Source organism: Poecilia formosa, unplaced genomic scaffold, assembly GCF_000485575.1.
Source record: "Poecilia formosa unplaced genomic scaffold, Poecilia_formosa-5.1.2 Scaffold439, whole genome shotgun sequence".
NCBI classification, from domain to species: Eukaryota; Metazoa; Chordata; class Actinopteri; order Cyprinodontiformes; family Poeciliidae; genus Poecilia; species Poecilia formosa.
In genome coordinates this window covers 114,700-139,008 of record NW_006800378.1, presented here as the reverse complement: position 1 = coordinate 139,008, position 24,309 = coordinate 114,700, and the positions used below count along the sequence as shown (strand labels likewise).

The following is a 24,309-nucleotide window of genomic DNA, read 5'->3' as shown; positions in this document are numbered from 1 at the left end:
AAAAAAAAAAAAAAAAAAAAAAAAAAAAAATCAGTTTTCCCACACAAGTGAAGAATCCATCATTGCATCACCTTTCATGTTTCATCTGATTGTTGCATGTTCAGCGTTTCACATCTGCCGTGTTGCCGCCTGTATTTCCCAGGACGCTCTTGCAAAAAGAGGTCAAAATAAGTTATTAAACTTAATTAGAAAAATAAAACCTTTAGCTCTCCGTTCAGGTTTTTGTGTTCAAAGAGCCGGATGCTGGAAAACAAAGTTGTCCCTCTAGTTGTTTTATTACCTCAGCGTAATGAGGCGGTTCTCTGAACTCCGCTGTGAGAAAGATTTATACTGCCCGTTTACAGAAAAAAAAATCACTTCCACCAACAGCAGGTAAACAAATCACTCAATTCAGAGTCTCAATTCCTCTCCCTCCTGGTTCTGCTCCCCGTTTGACGGATTGAAGAACAAAACACTTCGGTAAAAATAAGAGATCCCTTTTACTATGCTGACTCGGTGTTGAAAGTGCATTCACCCAGAGTACGAGACAAACATTAGTGCAGCTTAGACCATTAAGATGAGACAGATAAATATGAAAACAGATACTTTTTCCATTACGCTGGGCCTTTTAAAAGACATTTCAACCAAGTTGAAATTTAACCAAGTGGGGAAAAACCACTTGTGGGAGCACCAGTTTTCCTACAAGTCAATCCGTCAAGTATTCAGTAACTTCAAACTTAAATATTAACTTCTGAAAATGCAGGAACTGCTCAGGCTTCTCCATCTTATAAAAGCTTAAGCTAACATTAAGCTAATGAGTACAAAAGAAAAACAAAAAAAAACAATGGTAGATCTATAACAACTGGTGTGATAATTCTGCAGGAAATGTGATTCACTGCCGACCTTGTGAGGATGTTCAGCAGACCGTTGATTGAGTCATCATTGTTCTGGTACACGACGGAGGATGCTGGGGGGTTTAACTTTGAGCAGGACTACTTGAACGTTCGACCAGAAATGGCTTCAGATGGAAGCTGAGGGTCAACTCGGTCAGAAAAATCACAGGCAATTATCTTTACGTCGTCTCGAATGCGACTCTGCTGCTGTTAAATAAAGCACTCCAGCTGAGAGTCCTTCAGGTGGGTTTTTTTTTTTTAATTATTATTCAATATCAATATCCACAGCACAATCAAAAATACAGGTGTCCTGCAACTTTTAGATACGTCTCTACTTCAATACATCCAAGTCAAATAATGAGGCCTTTAGAGAACTTGACTGCATGCTAAATAGGTGATTCAGTATCTAAAAAGTTGCTGAATCATTTGTTTTGAGGAACCCCGCCATATAGATTTAAAGTTATCTTTTATTTGACCAACATGGTGCTTCTTCATGTATACAATGTTGCTGTTCTGGAGCAACCAGCTCATCAAAATAACCAGTGGAAACCTGCAAAAAGCTGGAACTGATTGTTGTAATACCAGAAATGTTTGTTTTTTTCCCCTCCACTGACTATCGTATAATTTTTCTTTTTTTCTTTTCAACAAACAAGTGATTTTCAATAAAAGTAAAAATTGAGAATACCATTCAAAATGTCTTTCACGTTGTTTTATTATCTTTTGAGACGTACCCATCTCGTTTGCCAGCAGAAACAAACCTCTTGGTTGAATAATTTTGAGTTTAACTGTATTGGTTTTGAGAAAACCAGGTAGAGTTGTAGAACACATCTAGAACTTTATCACAACGTCATAGTAGATTATTATTGATTCCACAGCTTGGCAGCGAAAGTGGTAAACTGTGTGGTACTTTATGGTCCAGCTATAGCAGACCTTAAGTAGTTGAAGCAAAACAAGCTCTGACAGCCCTCAGTGCACTTAACTTTAATTACTCAAGCAGCGATGTTGTTTTTCCTGATGAAATAATTGTGTCTTTAAACTCTGCAGTGTTTATTGGATGTTTTCGTTCCTCTGTGAATGATCTCAGACATTTTAAACCTGAGATTTTAGCCTACAAATGACCTGGTTTATTAGTTTTAAAGGGGATATAAAGTAGAAAACCATAAACCACTGACTACCATGACATCGTAGACCGAACTAGATTTTAGGGGTGTACTTTCTTATATATATATATATATATAGCTTCACTGTAAAATCAGTCTTTATGTTAGGGAATTATTTTTGCTGCACGTTCCATTGACGTGGATTTTTTTACCCGGTCCGATGAAGTGCCTATTTAATTCTGGTAGGAATTACATGTAAATGGTTTAGTGTGATGCGCGCATGCAACAAGGTTTCTGTGCCCTCCGTTTCTCTCTCTTAATTTAAAAAGATAAATAATAAAGGCGGACAGTTCTAGAAGATGTTAAACCTGCAAAAAATGGAGAAGAACGACAGAAGAGGTGAATGAATGGACAGATTATGTATGACAAACAGGTGAATATAAAGTGGTAAAATTGAAGGATAGACAAATAATTGATGGTGAAACAAACTGGCAACAGAAATGGGCTGACTGGTTGGTGAACAATTGATGGGTTGATGAATTGACTGAATAAAAGCTTCAGACAATAAAAACTGAAAAGCATACGCCAGGCTCTAAGGCCCAAAGGCTCTAAAAAGTGTTCATCCTGCTTTGTTGGCATAAGTGTCACAATCACATGAGTAAGACAAACAAAAATAATGTTACTAGTTTGGTTTGGTTGCAGGGCCGTATTGCTGGAGGAAGGCCAGTGTGTTTAAAATGTCCGGTCAGGGAATCATTTACTGCCGTCTTTAAACGAGAAGTTCACACCAAAACATCCAGGAGAAGAAGTCCGGGTGTGCAGCAGCAAATATGATACAAAAACACACTTACACAAATGCATGCTGCTGATGATCTTTGTGTCATTTAATACGTATTTTGGCTTTGTTGCATCACATTCTCTAGAAACAGTAAGATAATACCGGAATGAACAGCAAAATGTTGGGTAATGCCGAAAACTAGAAAGAGGAAATGAAGAAAAGCCTGACGATTTATTTTTTCTCCCCCCTCTCCTCAAACTTCATTTACGAAGTTGGTGTATTTTTGAGAGCAACTATTCACGTGGATTTATTGCATCATTAACTAATTAATTCCCGTTTTATTATTTCCTTTCACGTTTCAAACTGGTGGGCGACATTGCAAATTAAATCCCACGGAGACGTCGGCTTCAAAATAAGACCGTATTGATCAGAGCGGATTGTCGTAACGTGACCAGTTAGTTCATTTCAAGAATCCCAGGGAATTCCAGCTCATCGTCATGGCGCCTGCTAGCTGTCAGCTAATCTAGGATTCAAGGTTTTCCTGCGACTCAACCTCCACAATCCCTCCTCATCACCGTTTCACAGCGACACTTCAAGTCAAATAATTTCCTTCGTTTATTTTAACTCCACGTTCTCGTTTAATGTTACATTGCTGTTAAAATGACTGCTAAATGCAGATGTAAACACGGAGTGTGGCGTCTGCTAGGGAGCTACTCACCCAGAGCTGCTGAGACAAAGGGGAAAATGAACAAAAGCCGCAGGGATTTGGTGAAAGCCATCATGTTCTGTCCGAGCCCGGCTGGTCCTCAACCTTTTACGACACACCAGAAGGACACGTAGCGCTGGACATCTGAGAATTACTGGAAAGACACGGACTTCTCGTCTCACTGAACTGGACCCATCTGCAATGGGAGCTTTACTCTGTTCCAGCTTTGGGAGGAGCTAGCCGTGGAGCTAATAAGCGATGACCATATGTTGTGTTTAGGAAAGCTTGTAAATGTCGGAATCGTGTTCTGGGAGGCGGGGGGCAAAGGCGAAAGTTCAGTTTAATTGGGAAAGAGTTTGTCATTAAACAAGAAAAAAAAATATCAAGAAGTTTAGGAAATTTTTGGGCTCATTGCGTACAAATATAAAATATAATTCATAAGTTCTTTTCTTCTTCTTCTTCTTCTTCTTCTTCTTCTTCTTCTTCTTCTTCTTCTTCTTATTATTATTATTATTATTATTATTATCATTATTATTATTATTATTATTATTATTATTATTATTATTATTAGTTATTTTCATTTCAGAATATTATTAATTACAGTTCTTATCCGATTCAGTTGTACTGACTCAGATAATGTTTCAAGCCGTGTTTGCTTTTCTGCGGCTCTAGTTGTAAAGACATAGCCCATAAGACTATAATGAGCTTTTGTAGCATTTTTTTTTACTTTCCTTTTATTAGCACCTCTATAACTTTTTCAAAATGTCATTATAAAACCACTTTTTTAATTCAGTCTTTTAGTCCCTATTAGAATATTCTTAATAAATGGTAACGCGCCTCCTTGAAGTACTGTGTGAAGAAAGTGTGTTATAAAACTGCATGCTCAGCTGAGCTATAACAAAAAAGATCAGATTTCATTTTTACTCACATATTTTATTTATTATATCGATGGTATTCTTTAGAAATAAACAAAAAGTCAAATTTCAACAAATGTAAAGTCAAAGGTTGCTTTTGTCTCACCAGCTAATGGTCAGTAACCATAATTTAAAAGTATTTAGTCAGAAGGTTTAAAAGGGGGGGAGGAAAGAAAACAACATGAGATGCTAAAGAAAAAAATAATTAAAAAGACAGAAATGACTGTAAGACATTACATTGTAATAATGAGGTAGCAGAATGACTCGTTTCACCTCAGAGTGACCCACTTCACTACCCTTCTGCTTGGCATCTCGTGAATTATTTTTTAACAGTTTAATTTGAATACTGATTAATCCGAAAGCACTTGAACGCACCGACAACAGCACTAGTTCATTTTTCTTGACGGGAAATCACCCGGTCTTCCAGGAGATAATGGACGAAAAGATCAATTCCCCAAACTACCAGGAACCATTTTTATGTAAATTTCTGTAAGCAAAACGGTTTCAGAAAATCTGTTTATCTTTAATACAACAGGGAAAGTCCAATTTTGACACTGAAAGCGTCATAATATATGTAAAATAAATAAATAAAAACCTTATTTTTTTCTCGTAAGCCTGACAAAAATGTGCCTGACTCATCTGTTGTGGCTTTATACAAAATATTAAATGGATGTGGGATATGTTTGCATTCAGCTGTGAAGAACCTGAACTTCATGAGCTGATTCCCGCTTCCTCTGAGGGATACATCCCACATCCTGACGTCAGCTGGATGTGAAAGTTTTTCTCCCCACTCCAGCGTCCAGCTGACGCATTCACTTATCTGCTCCACACCAGGAATTTGAGGTAAGCAAGAAACCCTGGATTTTGGTGGGGGAACTTTGTTGTCTGAATAATCTTGAACTTACATCCATGCTGTTGCTGTTGTTTTGACGTAAAGATGTATTTATGTCAAGCTGAAACTTTATGAGAAGATTTAAAGCCCAGCCTGCTGTGTACTCTCATGTTACAGCACTCAGCATTCCTCTTGTTGTGTTATGCAATGCAGACTTTCTGTTCACAGAGAAAACAGCTAAAATGCTGGACTCACAGAGGATTTCTCACTCTCTGGTTGCATGTAAATTCGGCTGATGGATACATTGGGAGTGCTAGGACAGCACAGATGTTGTCCCTGACTAACACAGTGACTGTTTCCTAACATCCCCCAGAAATAATTGCAATACCAGATATGAACGGTATTCATTCACTTCTATGTGAAATGATTTTGTCAGGAAGCTCTTAGAAATCTGCAGAAATCCACATTTCTATCAAGTGCGGAGAACAATTAGTGGTTGATGTTGAAACATCTTCATTTTCTAGCTAACCCTCTTCTCAAACATCAAATGGTTTGATAATGTTCCTCAACGTTCTCAAACGCTATCTGTGGACTAAAATGTCAAGATCTTAAAAATGTGAAAAATTGAGGAGTTTTAAAGAAAAGTGTATTGTGGCATTTTTATAAGGATAGTTCCTAGATTAAAATTTTTTGATTTTTTTATTCCATGGTCATCCAGAGTTTCCTGCTCTTAACTGTGTTTGGTTTTTACAAAAGTGAAGCTCACGTCTTTCTAGATTATTATTGTTTGTTTCAAAATAGCGGTTAAAAATCTCTGCGAACTGAGAAATGTAAGCCTTGACCAGTGCCAGCTGTTGATCAGCCAATCAGAAACGAAAAAGATATACATTTTTAAATTCTGGTCAGTGGATGCAACATCCGTGCAAGCGAGCAGGTAGCTCTTGAGAGCGACACTCTTCTGTGTGGAAGTTGTTAGAAGAGGACTCAAACAGAGACTTATTGAATTAAAGGTCAATTTTCCACAGAACTATCTTGACTGTTCAGGTTTGAGCTTTACAAAATCAATGGAAATCTTCCCCACGCTCTCTGATGGGTGCATTTCTTGTTACAACTCTCAACCCTTCTGTCATTACTTTGTATTTTACTTCCAATGAGCAACATTTATATAAAAGTCTATTTTCATTTGTCTTTTCGTTGAATGAAAAGTGCTCAAAAGTATCCATTTTGTCATTCAGCACGATAGTGATTCAAAAAACAATGTTGCTTCTTTTGAGGCACAGATTATCATAGCAAGACCTGGATAAAGGAGATAACAATTAAAGATAAGTTAAGAATATGAATGTTCTTCAAGAAAACAAGAGAATTCAGGATTTCCCCCAGTGTTTTATAAGCCTGGCGGGCCACCAGGCTTTACTTGTGCCCCCACGAGGCTAAACATTGCTTATTTTTTAAAGTTTTTTTTTAATGTTTGCATTTTTTAAGACTTTATAGTTAGTGTTCAGCCATTAATCTTCCAATCTTTCAATAACACATAATTACCAAATTATATTTTCAAATTTCCTGTCAACTTTAAACATTTTTTAACTCTAAAACACGACGGACTGCTGGATGAGTGACTGCCCTGGCATCCGACCACCGGGCTTTTGCAAGTTTTCTTGGGGAAACCTTGTGAATTTTTATTAACAAAACAAGTAAAAAATTACAAGACTTTCATTCTAAGGCCTGCTAGTTTTGAGGAAGAACAGTGGTTAAAAAAAAAAAAAAAAAGAATTACATATGGAGAAAAAATAGCTTGTCTTGATATATTAAACTTCAAATGTAAAATAAAGTGTGGCTTACGACTGTTAGAAGCTTAATGTAAAACTTTCAGGAAACCATCACATTACTTAACCACAACTAAGATGGTTAATGAAAGTAAAACAAAAAGACATTCTGTGTTTCCATTTGGTCTGACCTGAGGTGGTTCTGCTTTTAGGACGGATCAACACCTTGATTGGTTTTGCTTGGTTCCTGTTGTGACTTGAGAGTAACACACGTCTGTCTCTTGTTCTGTTCCCACGACTTTAACGTGTCCCGTGTGAAACCGTGCTGCGTTACCCAGAGCGTTGTGTTACTTACTAAGCTCCAGTGGATAACACATTGAAGGCTCGTGTTTACAAGTCCATCCGCTTCATCTGATGATGCGTCTGATAAAAGGTTCATTCTGATGAAAACTTAAGAGGTTTCTCAGAAAGCACATTTTCTGAGAGACTCTAATGGCCCTCAACTCACCACTGCAGTTAGTGTGTTCAACAGTGAGCGCCGGTCTTGCCAGGATTTTCAGGAAAAGATTGCTTTTTAGGTCAATATTGCACAATGCTTTATTTAGCTTAACTGTGTGGGTTCTTCAAAGTGTGCACATTTCTGTTGAAATACTTAATGAGACACTTTTAAAACTTCTAAGGTGACATATGTTCTGTTTAAACATACTTGTAAATAAGCTAAGTTATTAGGTGAGGCGGAATAAAAATATCAATAACCTCATTTTACCCCCATAGACTAACACACAGCACCCAGTCTGCTTTGTTAGGAGTCTGCCAGTATCCCACATCTACATTTGTTAATATTTGCCCAATATCCCTTGCAAAACTTCTCCAAATCTATCAGATGTGTGAGGACATCTCTTCTCCACATCCCTCTTTTGTTGTTATAAAATGCTGTGGTTGAGATGGACACAAGCCCAGAAACGCAAATGATCACGTTTGTGTGTGTGTGTGTTTTTTAAAGAAAAGATTTACAAAAATTGAGGAACAGATTTGAGAGAAACGGAAATGCGAACAAACTGGAAATACCCGAGCACTCGGCACGAAGGGAAGCTGACATAGGGGATTATAGTCGACCCCTATGCCAAAAACCTGGGGAGCAATCTGATGAAGCTGACGGGGTTTCAAACTATGGGGAAGAAGGATAACGCAACCAGGTTTAAGAAGGACAGAGCAGTGAAACTGATGGAAGTCGACAGAAAGCACAGAAAGGAAAACAGAGAGAACAAAACAGGACAAAAAAGAGTCACACTAAACAAAGAGATTCACATGATTCTCTTTACTAAGCGTTGTTTACATTTAGCTTGACGCTGTTTCAGGTGAGCAGTAAAAGCTTAATGTATCGCTATTGGAAAACACTGCCGAAAAGTTTTGTTTGGTTTGAGCCACCTTTTTTTCTTTCCAGCGTTACTTTATTTAGATTTATGAGAAACTATAACATTCCCAAACAGAAGGCTTCAGCAAAAGCTGAATGTTGGGCGAAGCTAAATGAAGTTCTGGCGCCACTTCTTAAAAGCTTCAAGGCCGAGTTCATACAGTTTTCAGTACAACATGCATGGCAAATCTAAAAGCCTGTACCAAATCTTTAAAAAAAAACATCAGTCATATCCAGATTTTTGTGTGCCCTTCTCCTGACTGATACCTTTGCACAGCGATAGCCTCTCCCCCAATAATGCTTTTAACTCAACAATGAACATCAGCAAATGCCAGGAAAGTCTTACAACAAAAGATAAAGTTTATTTCAAATGAATGAAATTCAATATAAACATTGTTATGTGTAAGAGAACCTTCAAACCAGAGAATTTTGAATAAACAGGCCAGAGGATAGTTTACTCGGTTTTGGACGAGCGTCTCAGCTCATTCGAGTTTTTGGTGCTGACCAAACAAACAGTGTGAGCGAGCCGTGTTCACGTTTTAAGAGCCAATGAATCTGTTATCTGATTCTAAAAAAATAAACATATATATTTTAGTTTTCCTGTTCTCTTTGTATTTATCATTTGAACATCAGATTTGTAGGATTCAGGAACGGTAGATACTCGGGTTTGAATTTCAGTGTCTTTTCCAGATGTGATGAGTAATTACTGAATACTTGAGGGGAAATAAATCAGTCAACAAAGCCACTTTGTCTTAAAAATTAGTCAGCACAGGTTCATAATGTTTGGTTTCATTTCACAGTTTAGGACAAAAAAAAAAAAAGAAGAAAAATGACAATCTAAAACTGAGAATATTAAAACAGAAACCACTGAAATTACAAGAGCTTATTTCTTTGCACATTTTAAGCCTACAATTTACACAAGGTTTTTTATTCAAGTTGTAAAATCAGAGGTATGGCCCTGACTTTGAATATTATATCTAAATATTGGATAAAAATATTAACAGGTTTGTTAACTGTTAAACTGAGTGGGTTTAGATATTTTGTACATTGCTATGAATTTATTAGAGTTATTGGTTTTAGGAACTGTTTACATGTTTGGTGTTAACCTCGGTTAAGAAATAATGACATGGTGTAAGCACGATTGAGGTTAGACTTGAATCATTTTTGAACCACAGAAAACTTTGACTTGACAGAGTTGTCTGTTTTGTTTTTTTCACGTCAGCTGGTGACGCATTTCACCTGAGAAAGTTTTCACTAACTGTGCACTTTTTAACTTAAAATATATACTTAAAAAGCAATGTGGCGCTTAATTGTGAAGTTCGAAAGGATGAAATTACTAAAGCGAAGCTCACAAACTTTCCTAGAGTGTTTTCATGAAACTCATCGCTGTCCAGTTTTTCCTCGCTCTACTTTAGCCGGTGCTTGCAGTAACTACCTCGAGGAAATGTTAATTGTGTGCCAGTGTTGAATGCAGAAAACGCCATAAATGCTACTTCTCCTCCTTTTCTTATTCTAACCCCGGGGCAGTGGAGGAATGCAGCGGTCAGCTCCGTCCGGTGTTCAAAATAATACCCAGAGTCGTGTTCCTGCTCTGATATCACTGCCAAACCAGACGAGACCTTTAAAACGGCCAAGATTTCAAGACAGTGTTTTCCCTGGAATCTCAGAGCAATTCACCCACATATAATTTTCCGACTGTGCGTGTTTTTGTATGTGAAATTCAATGAGGGCTCGCCGGGCCAAACAATATATCCCATGTTGCTGCAGTCCAGGAGGAACACACCCGTCGCAGACCTTTTCTAAATCTAACAAATCCTGATCCAAACCAGCTGTCCGTTCAGCAACATCCTCTTCCTTCGTTCTGTGGCATGAAAACACTCCATGGATGTAGAAAACTCATGAGAACAACCTTTGATGTCAAGGAGTAAAACTTCTACCTGAACGGGGTTACGAACGTACGCTGACCTCTTTGTTTAGATATAAATAAGTTCAGTCACACACACACACACACAAGCATGGTTTCTTTCTTTCCTGAGAAAGGTCAAGACTGCAAGTCTCAGCAAAGGTGAAGTGAATTAAAGGCGTGTCTGTGTGAAGGAACGAGTGTAGGTCGCACCGTTTCCACGTTGGGTTTCGAGAAAAGTTGTTTTAAATTAAAGCTGCGGAGCCAAAAGATAAAATTACATCAAGTTACTCCTGGAATGTGGCAGATTGTGGTGAGAGCGTTAAGATACTTTGCATTTCTCTGCAAAGTTTGCTTAACCTCAGGTATTTTCAAGACAGCAGCACAGACAGAAAGTTAGTTTTAAAAAAAAAATATTTTATGTAAAGCCATTTTCATTTCAGTCAAACGGTCTGATGGACATTAACTAAAAATCAAGTTCACTCAATGATGTCTCTGCTCGGGGACAAATATCTCTGATGTTTAGTAATGATAAAAACGACCCGGTTGGAGAAACAACAGATTCTCCAACAGATTGATCAGATTCATAGGAGGAGGGAAAAACCTCTCTAAAAACGCTAAAATCAATTTTTGTGAAAAAAAGAATTTAGTTGAAATGCAGATTTCTGTGCATATATCATCTGTAATGCATAAAAAGAATCAACCTGAAACAAATATTCTTTGGCTGTATAAAAAGCTGACTAATTGCCCTCCTTAGAAATGTACCTAAGTGGCTAACCAACTGCATTTAGTTTAGTTTAGATAAAACAACCAAATCTCTAAAACTAAAATGTTTTGAGTGTTTGCAGGAGAAACTACATTGCTACATCTATACAGAAACACATATAAGTTCAATGCAATTTTTTTCTTTTTTGCAGCCACAGGATGGTCATTTGGTGAAGGGAGACCCAAACCAAGAGATGTCAGGAATAATTCAGGAACCAGAGAAACATGGGACTGCCAATTCAGAGAGAGAACGTTTCTGTTCTCAGCGACTCAAATATTCATAATTAATTAGCTGCCACATGTTTTAATTTAGCATTATATAGTAAATTAGGATGCAAATAAAAAGCCTGTTCTGAATGTTTCACCATAATGTGAAACAGTCTACTGAAAGCAGAATGATCCTTGGTAGGCTTAATAGCGTCTATAGCGCTAACAGAATTAGCACCACTAATAGACAGAGCAACTTGGAAGAGATGCTCAAATCCAGGCTTTGTTCAAGAGTGGGCAGATCAAGCCATCGGAGATAGAAAACCTAGAATAAGTCTGATCTGTAGTTTGTTAAAAAAAAAAAAAAAAAAAACACTTAAAAGTTGAGAAACTAATAAGAAATAAATAATTTATAAAAGTCTCTGACTAAACCACACATCCCGACGAACAGCCATCAGAGAGCTCCGGCTGCTCAGACTAATGGTGTCATAATTATCCTGTCGGCGCCACAGCAGGGCTTCGGGTCAGCGTCTCCAGGGGAGCTAAAGGTTTCAGCTGTAAAACAACACCATAAATCCAGAATAAATGTGAATAAATGTATTTGGGACGCTTTTTCTCTTTTGGCAGAGAGCAAAAAGAAACAAACAAAAACACCAATCTTATTCTCAAACCAACCAGGCTGACAACCATAATTCCTGTCTAAATCATGTCCAGTCACACCGCCTCTCATTTTTACAGCATACAGCCTGACACTAAGTGGACCTTTGTATTTATATCTGTGGGTGGCTTGAGAAAAATGTGTGTACTTTAAATTCCTTCAGTGGTTTTCTGTTCTATGTTTTGGTATATTCCTTGGTAGGTTCATCACTCTAACAGATGACTTAGGCTAATTTAGCCTCATTAGTACTTTAGTGAGGGGCTTAGTGTTCCTCCTCTCTCCCGTTCATGAACGGTTCTTTGCTGGTCAGGGATCAGAGTGCAGCGTCACAGCTTTCACACAAGCCGCAACTTTTTCATTCAAAATGTTTAATTCAGTCACTTTTTCACACTTTAATCTGCTGGCCTGACAATCAGAGCGATCAGTCTAATTGTTCAGTCACACACACACACACACACGCACGCACGCACATTTTCCTCCCTCAGAAAGGTCAAGACTGCAAGTCTCAGCAAAGGTGAAGTGAATTAAAGCCTTTAATTCACACCACTGGTTAGTAATGATCAGAAATGACTAAGAAATGACCAGTGGTTATTAAAGTCTGACCACTTTTCACCGACTGCTGCTGCAAAATACTTGAAATAAAGTCCAACTACTGAGGATTTTTCCTTTAAAAACTCAGAATATGCAGCATAAGCTTGAGAATCTTCTCAGTAACCGTGTTGCCATTGTCTGCACAATTGTGCAATTTGACATTTCGATAGTAAATTTGCTTAATGGAAACACGGCAATTTTGAAAAAATCTCAAGTTTTTTAAATAAAATATTTTGGTGCCGGGATGAGGTGGTTTTTGGCCTTGTCAAAACTCGTTTATTTTGCAGAACTGCAATGGAAACTTTTTATTATTTTTTTTTACATCATACGAGTAACATGATCAAAAACCTGACGTTGCCACTAGCACAAACCACAAAGAAGAAGAAAACAACAGGAGTAAGTTTCAGGATGATGGCGCAGAATGTTTTTCAGTCATTTATCGTGTGAACAAACTTATTCACGTGATTTTAATTGCGTTTCTTATTTGATGGAAACACGACGCTAAAACTGTGTTTTTCCAACATAAGTGGAAACGTCAGACACCGGTTTGACACGTATTGCTGAGGTCTGCCTGCACCACAACATTTTTTTTGTTTTTTACTTACATTGTTTAAAGGCATGCCTTTTGGATTCTATTCATCTGCTGTAGATTGTTTTTTTTTAGACCTTTAGAAAAACAAAGACTGAACCAGAGGAGGAACAAAGCAGCAGTGAAAACCTCAAAAAATATTTTGAAAAACCTTCAGAAAACCTAGAGAGATATACTCAAAAATCCTGAAAATGCAAATTTAAGTCACTTTGCACAGAAGCAGGGGGCGGATCTACTTTGGGGCAGTTGCCACCCCAAACGAGAGCCTTGCCACCCCTGTTGTCCTGTTGCCACCCCAGCTGACGACTATGAATTCAATAAATTGTTAGGCAAATCGGACGTTAAGCGCAAACTCTTTTTTCCGACAACATTGAATGCAACACAATGTAACCTGACACCCACTGCTAAGTAGCGGGAAGTGTAGTTTACAGGCAAGCTGCAAAAACAGTGATTAGTAAATTAGAAGTTATTCAGAATCAAGCTTTGAGATTATGTTGTGGAGCTTTGAAGACATCTCCATCTTTGGCAGTGCAGGTAGAAATGGGGGAGATTCCTTTATATTTAAGACAAAGGCAAATTATGCTGAATTATTGGGTAAGTTTGCAGGGACATAAGGAGGAGAATAATACAGCAGTAAGAATTCTGAGACCTTGCTGGGAGAGTGGAAAAGCTAAAATAGACTGTTTTGCCTGGGCAGCAGATAAATGCATTAGGGAAATAGGTATACAGGGAAAGACATACTGTGCTGCGGTGCCTTATCCAATTACACCTTATTGGTTATTTCCATATGTGAATGTAGGTCTAGAAGTTTATAAAGAAATGCCGGTTAGTAAAGATAATAACTGGGAAATTTTTGTAAATAACAGAATTAAGAATATGTATAAATCCTTTACAGTTATGTATACAGATGGCTCAAAAGATTTGGTTTCAAATAAAACAGGATTTGCTTATGTTATTCCTGAACTAGGTATATTTAAGAAGCAAAGAACAGCTGATTATTTATCTGTTTATACAGTGGAAATGTTAGCAATTCTGATGGCCTTACAGTGGATAGAACAAAATAAAATTGAAAATGTTCTTATATGTTCAGATTTATTATCATCATTAATGTCCATGACATGGCAGATCATTTAGCTAAAGAGTCTTTAAAACAAAATGGAATTATGGAAATAGCATATTGTAAATCTGAAATAAAATCAATTATATAGATAGATAGATAGATAGATAGATAGATAGATAGATAGATAGATAGATAGATAGATAGATAGATAGATAGATAGATAGATAGATAGATAGATACTGGCATATGCTGACACCCCTGAAAAAAATCCCTGCCCCCTTCTTCCCACCCCATAAATATGCACAGAAGTAAACCTAAACAACTGTATCTGAGACGTCACCCTGAGGTTGTTTAGAAATGACCAGCAGTTATTAAAAACATCCAAGCTTGATTGAGGTGGAGGTCGACCATCTGTTTGGTGCAGTTGAGGGTCAAAGGACAGGAAGGAATTCGGATAGCAACAAAGATGGAGACAAACGGCATCAATGAAAAAATAATTCTCACTAAACCTGAAACCAAAGAACACAGTTAATCAAATACCTGCTGAAAGGCATTCAAACGTCAAACAGCAGGAATTTTGAGTAACAAATGTTGTTTTATGGTAACTTTGACGAACAGAAGAAATGATCTGAATGGATCACTGTGGGAACTCTGGCTGCTTATCTGTGAAATTGTACGAGATTATTTTTTTAAAAAGCAACTAAAGCCAGAGGTTTTATTCCATTTCTATTTTTTTCTGCTGGCTCAGGTCCAGACAGGCCATCGCGGCCCATGGGTCAGCCCTCTCCCTGAGACTCTCGTCCTGCCGTGATGGCTCCCTCCAGCCCTCCCGCTCCTCTCCTCCACCTGCTGCTCTGTGCGCTGATGGCCGACCTGCGTTTGGCTTACATCACGCACGGCAACTTCATCTACTACTCCAGGAGCCAGGACCCTCAGCCGTGCAGCACGTCTTCAGTTTCCGACTGCAGATGCAAGAACTTCCAGCTGTCCAGCGCCCACAGGCCCCTGTCTCACTCCACTCCCGCTTTCCAGGGGAAACACTTGACTGTGTGGTTCTCGTCTCCCGCCACCGTGATGCGTCTGCTGAACAACTCGGAAGTGAGGCACCTCACGCTCATCCACTGCGGGCCTCCCGGGGAGCCCCGGGGGACGGCCTCGTTCTCTCAGGAGGGTTACTTTGCGGTGCAGCGCTTGGAGAGGCTGACGGTGGTGAACGTGCCCGAGAGGCCGTTTCACCCCTGCACCGACGCCAACTGCGCCAAGAGAACAAACACCAACCAAGACAGAGACAACAGCTTTGCATTTGACTCAAACAAGTCCAACAAGGACAGGGACACCAACATGGACCTCGTTGCTGAGGCAATGAGAAGCTCTTTCAGAGCGTCCTCGCCTCAGATCCAGGACATCTTCCTGGGCCGGGAGCGCGGAGCGGCGCACCACGAACAGGCCCGACTGGGAATCATCCACAGCTCCGTGCTGGACTGGGGAGCCGAGATCAAAACGTACACGGTGCTGACACACATAGACAGTGATGGGACGCTGCCTTTCCCTGACCTTCACCTGGCAAAATTACCAGAGGCGTCGGTCATCTATGTCAGCTTTGTGTACTGACAAAAGACTTACTACGAACCACCGATAGCATAACACAGGCCTCGATTTGGACCTACACTTTGAATATGGTCCGTGGGTCAATGAAATGTGATATAAAAAGGTTGTTGGTTTACATATTACTCTGTCTTTTTAGGCTCGCTACAGGCATCTGGTGTAAGATAACACAGTACATCACCATTCTTAAAGTTTACATTCAAATAAGTTCGAACAACAAACCCTCTAGATCCTAGATTGTTATAAAAAAGTTACCTGGTTTGGTAGATGCAAGTCTTTTCCACGCCAAGAAATTTAGAAAATGACAAAACATTGTACTTCTTGTTTTTAAAGTTAGTTCAATTGTCTTAATTGACAGCCCAACCCTTTCTGTTTCTGTGGAAAAGGAGCTATAACTTTTGTTTTGAAAATCTTTTGATAGGACTACTCCATCACAGAGAGGCATCTTTGGGTCACCAGGTCTCCATATTAACCATCAGATAATATTTATTTGCAGGGGGAAAAAAAACCATAAGGAATCTTGTTCTGTCCTCTTTTCACAATCGATGTTTGAACGTAGAAACTACAGGAACATTAACTTGATCTGTGTGTGTAGCATTTCAGTGACAAACACCCCACATGTTTTTGGTGTGAAATCAAGCGTTAAGATGTGGAAAGGCACCTCAAGCTCATTGTTGGGTACGGTGGAGGATCTGTAATGCTTCAGACATGGTCTCTTCTAAAGGACATGGAAAACGTTTTAGGGAACATGATATCGCAAACTCTTTCAAACACCAGGATATGTAAAGAAAAAAAAATCCCCGCTTAATTGTGAATTACAAACCAGATCGAGTTTCTTTTATGGCCACCTAACTACACAAAGAAAACAGGCTGGGTGAGCTGAAGAGAATTGGCACAGGGTGAACTCAGACTCAAACAGAAATAAGAACCTGACAGAATCTATTTTTTTTTCTTGAGTGAGGTTTTTCAACTGTAACCAAAGATAAACACGTGTTAAGGGTTGTCAAACATTTGTACAAGGGTGCCAACAATTGGGTCACATGGTTGTGTTATTTCTTCTTGCTTTGTTACCAAAGCCTTAAACTTTTCACAGACCACTAAAGCATGCTCACAATGCAAACAATGGAAAGCACTCAGAGCTCGGCACACCAGAGCACCATGTGTCCTTTGTTTCCAGCTGCTGTTTATATACTGATCTGATCTTTCAACATTTGTGTTTGTGAGGTTTCAGTACAAAGTGCTGCACAGACGCAGCTTCCTGTTTGTTTGAGCCCCTTGACAATAGCTGGCAGCATCATGGTTCTGCACTTGATCAACATCTGGGTTTAGCACCCTTTGCAGAGAAACAAAAGGAGAAGTCCAAACCAAAGAGGGCAGTCGGGAGATTTTGTTGCAGCATAAACATCTCTCAGTTCATCTTTTATGTTTTAATCCTGACCTCTGCTTCCTTCTTTCTCATCAGAGGTTCGAGGTTTGTTTACAGTGAAGTGAGTCAGATGTACTTCAGAGTCTGAGCCACAAGGTGGCAGCAGATATGTTTGAGTAAATTACAGCGACGATGAAGAACAGACGACTGAGAAAGTAAATGTTTTTCTTGTATACAGTTAATATAAACCTGAAATGTAACATGAGTTGCTATCGATTATAAATGGTTTTGCATATTTATTTGTTGTGTTGCTATGGAAACGTATTAACAGTCCGTCATCAGAGTCTATTTAATTTCATAAGCAACAAATAAATTATCTTTATAATAATAATTTGCTGTCCAAATTTAATTTTTTTCAACTTCAATCACCAATATTGCATTTTAAATTTTAAAATGGATAAAATTGCAATGCAATATTGTGGACAGTTATGCAAGTTATGTAATTTCTGGGATGTCTGAAATAATTGCTTTGCATCATCGGTTTAGAAATGTCACTTTTATATGCGTCTCCATTCAGAAACATATATGTAATTTATTTATACCTGCATCTCCAAAAATTTAAATAATGTCAAAAAATAGGATATTCATTTCAATAATTTAGTTAAATTCAAATGATATTTGAAATTGATTGAATTTCCAACTAATTTACGTACTGTTGATATAACAGTAGAAGTTAGAATATTACGTAAGCCACTTCTGACTTCACGTTTTTACAGATCACAAGTGAAACATATGAGATTTCTCCCCAGTTGTGAATTTTCAAAAAAATAAAAATAAAGCTGGAAGGATGACAAGAAGTGTTGGACAGCATTGATGTAAAACTCTGTTGGAAGTCTAAAACATACTTTTTTTTTCTTTTCAAAACAATCATGGTAGAGAAACTCAGTGCTACGATCCGGTTAGTAGCTAAGGACGCATTGAATTAAAATGATTACGTTTTACTTGTTTTTCATGTTTTTAAATTTTGCTGCTGGATTGTCACTCAAACCAAACGACATTGCTGTACATAAATCTCTACACAAGCAAGCTGATGTGATCCTGTGTACCTCACTTTCTGAGTTAAGGGCGTAGCACAGGTGGTTTTGTTTGATGTAACAAATTATAATACTCAACTCACTTTTTCCTTCCACCTAACTTTTCACCAATATGCTTAGATAAAGGACTAAATGGCCGTCAGGTTCAGTAGCGACCTTTTCTTGCTTACTTTCAGCCACCCATCGTGGTGTAGGCCACAAAATAAAATTTTTGTATTTAATTTAAAAAAAATTTTTTTTTTATTGTTTTCTTAATTTTTGGTAAAACTGTATTTTAGGTTTTTATAAAATATAAGTTATAGTGATCAAAACAACAAATATAAACGTTTGATGTGGATCTATAGAAAGAGAAATAATTATTTTTTGTATCATTGAATGAGATTATATGCCAAGTCATTGCGATGCCTCCCGTGTGGATGGTCATCTTGAGAGGATGTTTGTGTTTTTATGACACGCAGCTGCATTAATCTGCAGATGCTCGTCTATCTATTTGTGATTTGATAATGACCGGCGGTCCAGTTTACAGACGCCGCAGCCGCAGAGCGAATGAGTGACTGAGTGCTCTGCTGACACCTGCTATAGAAAGAGCTGCTTATTTGCATGATAAACGTGCAGCCCGTCTTGTGAATGCAAACTGATGCCGCCTGTTGATCCCGCACCTGAGAGGTCAACAGCCCGCTCCCCGACACGCAGCGGGGGCAATTACCGGAGAAATCACCGGCGGTGGCGTGAAGGAGGAAGAGGAGGAGGAGGGGATGGAGGAGGAAAACCCCCAACTGCTGCTGCGTTTAAAAGGTTGCTCTAAACAACCAGTCAAAGCAAATCAATTACACATCCAGAGCGACTCTCTCTCATGAGGGACCACCCTGAATGCCCACTGTAAATATTCTCGTTGGTCCCCTAAAGGTGGACCAGGCCCAGACTGAGCTGCTCTCCTCTTCAGCCCCAGTCGCCGCCGCCGCCGCCGTCTCCTCACCGGCACTTTCGCAGTAAAACATTTTTACAATCAGACGTTATTGTTCGCCGCCTCCTTATGGGAGATGCGCCCATGTTCATTTTTTAAAAGGGCAAATCAGCCATAATTCAGTTTATAAACTGCTGCGCGCAGGGGAGAAATGCCTGGATGAATATTCATTAGAGGCCGCCCGAACTGCCACGCTCCGTGATTCATTAGGCATATGTAAATATCACTCACTTTAATTGGCCCTAAACTGACTCAACATAATGTTGTCATTAGCAAATTATTACTTATTTGTGATACTAATGGTGCGGTATGGCGCCCAGAGCCCGGAGATCCACATGCTATATGATTGTAATTATAGGACTCTTTTTATTCACAGGGTGACTGCGGGATCTGATGGATCTGCAGCATTACACACACACACACACACACACACACACACACACACACACACACACACACACAGGCACACACACACAGGCACACGCACCTCTACCTCGTAAATTTAGTTTATTTCAATATTTACAGCGTAGCCCATCATATGATTCCAAAAAGGCGCTCTCCCTCATTTCATTTGGCATTGATTTTAATTGCTGTTTGAATAAAAACCGACTAAAACCAAACAAAGTTCACAATTTCCTACATCTGTGCTGATTTAGATGCGGAGGAAATGTGAAATATAAAACATTTAATGAATCCTAGATAAGCATAACAAAATATTTTAGGTGAGTCCTGAGTTCACCCATAACTTCTGATCAACTTGCTGGCATTTTTATGTTACACTGGTTTTTATTTAGGATTGTTTCTGTCTTGTTGGAGGCCATATCTTTTGTTATGTGAATCAATCTTCAAGCATTGGTATAATTCTTATATCTTAAAAAAAAAAAAAAAGGTATTGAAAAAGGCAGCAAACACAGAATAGTAAACTCGTTTGCTTCTGTACACTTTTATAATAGCAGCCTTTTCTTAAGGCACAATTTTTCATGTTTGAAACCAAGCAAACAACCAAAACTGCTATTTTAAATGTTCAAACCAAACAATGTGCAGTACTGGGCTAAAAGGGAACATAAAGTGTAAAAATCCATAAAGAGACACTGTTTACAATCACAAAAATATTGTGAGAACTTGAAATAAACAACATAAGAAAGACAATCAATGGTGTGGCCCAGCTTAGGACGTTTCTTGTGATTATTAAAACCGGAGACTCAGTGCAGCCCTGGACATATATCTGGTTGGGTGACTGATGCTGAGATCAGCTCCTGCTACAGTGTTTAAATAAACTGTTGCTGTATAAGCTGAAAGGGGCCCGTCACCGGCTCCACAATACGACTCGGGCTGGAGTTGTTTTATAGAGGCAGCAGCAGTTTGGAACAACTACCATGACGAAACAGGCCCACCGAACAGAGGGAGAGGCAGAGACTGATAACAAAGTGTGTGTGTGCATCTGTGAGAGAGTGTGAGGGAGCTAATAAAGTAATGTGATGGATGATGTCCTTTCTCCCAGAGGGACTAGCACCATGTAAATTGGCCCACACAATGCATTATGGATAAGGCAGTTGAGATTATAGCTTGTTAATGTGTCCCTCCTCCCCCCTTCGCCTCACCCGCCTCTCCTCCCTCCCTCTGTTTCTCTCTTCATCCCTCTGTTTCGGCTCAGGCAGTGACATGGTCACCTCATTGTTGGGGCGCTCTGGTCTTTTAGGTGCAGATGGAGAGGCTAACTCTCTGCCAGGCTTATTGTAGTGTGTTTCTGTGTGTGTTGCTTTCCTCAGGCGAGGGTTGACAACAGTTTGCGGCCACAGTCCACTAATGAGCGCCGAGTTCCCAGTTTGGGTCCAAGACGCTGGGTCCCAGCTCTTCATAAGACCGAGATTTATGTTTTGGCTCTGTGATTGACATGCGGCCATTAGCCACGGATGCCCCTCTAAGTGACAAAAACGGGTTAAACTGACCGTATGTGTGTGAGAAAAAGACAGCGAGCCAAGCAAACCAAGCAGCCAGTAGAGACCGCCCAACAGCAGAGGCCAGGACTGTGGACATATGTCTCCTTCCTCACTTAGCAACCCTACACCCGCCTCACCCGCTCCACCCCTCCCATGAGGATGCCCCTCGCAGCTTTTCTCCATCCTCCCCTCTGCTGCTCTACCCTAACCCTAACGCAGAAGCTCGTCCAGGGACGCGTCAGGCCATCTGCTGACAGAGGACCAGAGGAGGAAATGAGCGTGTGGCTAAAGCTGCTGCCGCTTACCGACAGGGCTGTGGTTCAGCATGTGTGTCGGAGTGTCTCTGGATGGATGGTCCAGAGCATGCGTTAAGGTGACTTATGGTGTCTTTATAAGGGACTTTTACCCTCCAAGCTTTAGTAATCAATCTTTGATGTTCAAAGCAAAGCAACACATTGCTTGTTTTACAGTGCAAAACACACAACCCTAAAAACGAGAGATGTCCAAATCTTCACGATATGCGGTACTTTNGAATACTTGAGGGGAAATAAATCAGTCAACAAAGCCACTTTGTCTTAAAAATTAGTCAGCACAGGTTCATAATGTTTGGTTTCATTTCACAGTTTAGGACAAAAAAAAAAAAAGAAGAAAAATGACAATCTAAAACTGAGAATATTAAAACAGAAACCACTGAAATTACAAGAGCTTATTTCTTTGCACATTTTAAGCCTACAATTTACACAAGGTTTTTTATTCAAGTTGTAAAATCAGAGGTATGGCCCTGACTTTGAATATTATATCTAAATATTGGATAAAAATATTAACAGGTTTGTTAACTGTTAAACTGAGTGGGTTTAGATATTTTGTACATTGCTATGAATTTATTAGAGTTATTGGTTTTAGGAACTGTTTACATGTTTGGTGTTAACCTCGGTTAAGAAATAATGACATGGTGTAAGCACGATTGAGGTTAGACTTGAATCATTTTTGAACCACAGAAAACTTTGACTTGACAGAGTTGTCTGTTTTGTTTTTTTCACGTCAGCTGGTGACGCATTTCACCTGAGAAAGTTTTCACTAACTGTGCACTTTTTAACTTAAAATATATACTTAAAAAGCAATGTGGCGCTTAATTGTGAAGTTCGAAAGGATGAAATTACTAAAGCGAAGCTCACAAACTTTCCTAGAGTGTTTTCATGAAACTCATCGCTGTCCAGTTTTTCCTCGCTCTACTTTAGCCGGTGCTTGCAGTAACTACCTCGAGGAAATGTTAATTGTGTGCCAGTGTTGAATGCAGAAAACGCCATAAATGCTACTTCTCCTCCTTTTCTTATTCTAACCCCGGGGCAGTGGAGGAATGCAGCGGTCAGCTCCGTCCGGTGTTCAAAATAATACCCAGAGTCGTGTTCCTGCTCTGATATCACTGCCAAACCAGACGAGACCTTTAAAACGGCCAAGATTTCAAGACAGTGTTTTCCCTGGAATCTCAGAGCAATTCACCCACATATAATTTTCCGACTGTGCGTGTTTTTGTATGTGAAATTCAATGAGGGCTCGCCGGGCCAAACAATATATCCCATGTTGCTGCAGTCCAGGAGGAACACACCCGTCGCAGACCTTTTCTAAATCTAACAAATCCTGATCCAAACCAGCTGTCCGTTCAGCAACATCCTCTTCCTTCGTTCTGTGGCATGAAAACACTCCATGGATGTAGAAAACTCATGAGAACAACCTTTGATGTCAAGGAGTAAAACTTCTACCTGAACGGGGTTACGAACGTACGCTGACCTCTTTGTTTAGATATAAATAAGTTCAGTCACACACACACACACACAAGCATGGTTTCTTTCTTTCCTGAGAAAGGTCAAGACTGCAAGTCTCAGCAAAGGTGAAGTGAATTAAAGGCGTGTCTGTGTGAAGGAACGAGTGTAGGTCGCACCGTTTCCACGTTGGGTTTCGAGAAAAGTTGTTTTAAATTAAAGCTGCGGAGCCAAAAGATAAAATTACATCAAGTTACTCCTGGAATGTGGCAGATTGTGGTGAGAGCGTTAAGATACTTTGCATTTCTCTGCAAAGTTTGCTTAACCTCAGGTATTTTCAAGACAGCAGCACAGACAGAAAGTTAGTTTTAAAAAAAAAATATTTTATGTAAAGCCATTTTCATTTCAGTCAAACGGTCTGATGGACATTAACTAAAAATCAAGTTCACTCAATGATGTCTCTGCTCGGGGACAAATATCTCTGATGTTTAGTAATGATAAAAACGACCCGGTTGGAGAAACAACAGATTCTCCAACAGATTGATCAGATTCATAGGAGGAGGGAAAAACCTCTCTAAAAACGCTAAAATCAATTTTTGTGAAAAAAAGAATTTAGTTGAAATGCAGATTTCTGTGCATATATCATCTGTAATGCATAAAAAGAATCAACCTGAAACAAATATTCTTTGGCTGTATAAAAAGCTGACTAATTGCCCTCCTTAGAAATGTACCTAAGTGGCTAACCAACTGCATTTAGTTTAGTTTAGATAAAACAACCAAATCTCTAAAACTAAAATGTTTTGAGTGTTTGCAGGAGAAACTACATTGCTACATCTATACAGAAACACATATAAGTTCAATGCAATTTTTTTCTTTTTTGCAGCCACAGGATGGTCATTTGGTGAAGGGAGACCCAAACCAAGAGATGTCAGGAATAATTCAGGAACCAGAGAAACATGGGACTGCCAATTCAGAGAGAGAACGTTTCTGTTCTCAGCGACTCAAATATTCATAATTAATTAGCTGCCACATGTTTTAATTTAGCATTATATAGTAAATTAGGATGCAAATAAAAAGCCTGTTCTGAATGTTTCACCATAATGTGAAACAGTCTACTGAAAGCAGAATGATCCTTGGTAGGCTTAATAGCGTCTATAGCGCTAACAGAATTAGCACCACTAATAGACAGAGCAACTTGGAAGAGATGCTCAAATCCAGGCTTTGTTCAAGAGTGGGCAGATCAAGCCATCGGAGATAGAAAACCTAGAATAAGTCTGATCTGTAGTTTGTTAAAAAAAAAAAAAAAAAAAACACTTAAAAGTTGAGAAACTAATAAGAAATAAATAATTTATAAAAGTCTCTGACTAAACCACACATCCCGACGAACAGCCATCAGAGAGCTCCGGCTGCTCAGACTAATGGTGTCAT

At 39.1% G+C, this 24,309-nt stretch overlaps 2 protein-coding genes across 2 annotated transcripts in view; one reads left to right on the top strand and one right to left on the bottom strand.

The window, feature by feature from the left end:
- The window catches only part of ifngr1l (interferon gamma receptor 1-like), a 17,134-nt gene extending 13,326 nt beyond the window's left edge, over positions 1-3,808 (bottom strand). The window contains exon 1 of the mRNA XM_016663730.1: positions 3,469-3,808. Coding sequence (XP_016519216.1) covers positions 3,469-3,532 — 64 coding nt within the window. The 5' untranslated portion in view covers positions 3,533-3,808. The remainder of the gene's footprint in view (positions 1-3,468) is intronic.
- Positions 3,809-4,044: 236 nt separating this feature from the next.
- Positions 4,045-17,514, top strand: LOC103155638 (uncharacterized). The gene is made up of 3 exons (XM_007577385.2): positions 4,045-5,213; positions 14,901-14,917; positions 14,951-17,514. The coding sequence occupies exon 3, from the start codon at positions 14,963-14,965 to the stop codon at positions 15,761-15,763; it is 801 nt and encodes a 266-aa protein (XP_007577447.1). The 5' UTR covers positions 4,045-5,213; positions 14,901-14,917; positions 14,951-14,962; the 3' UTR covers positions 15,764-17,514.
- Positions 17,515-24,309: the final 6,795 nt, after the last annotated feature.

Bases quoted from the DNA above. Each gene is read 5' to 3' on its own strand.
- LOC103155638 (XM_007577385.2), top strand. From the start codon at position 14,963: ATGGCTCCCTCCAGCCCTCCCGCTCCTCTCCTCCACCTGCTGCTCTGT.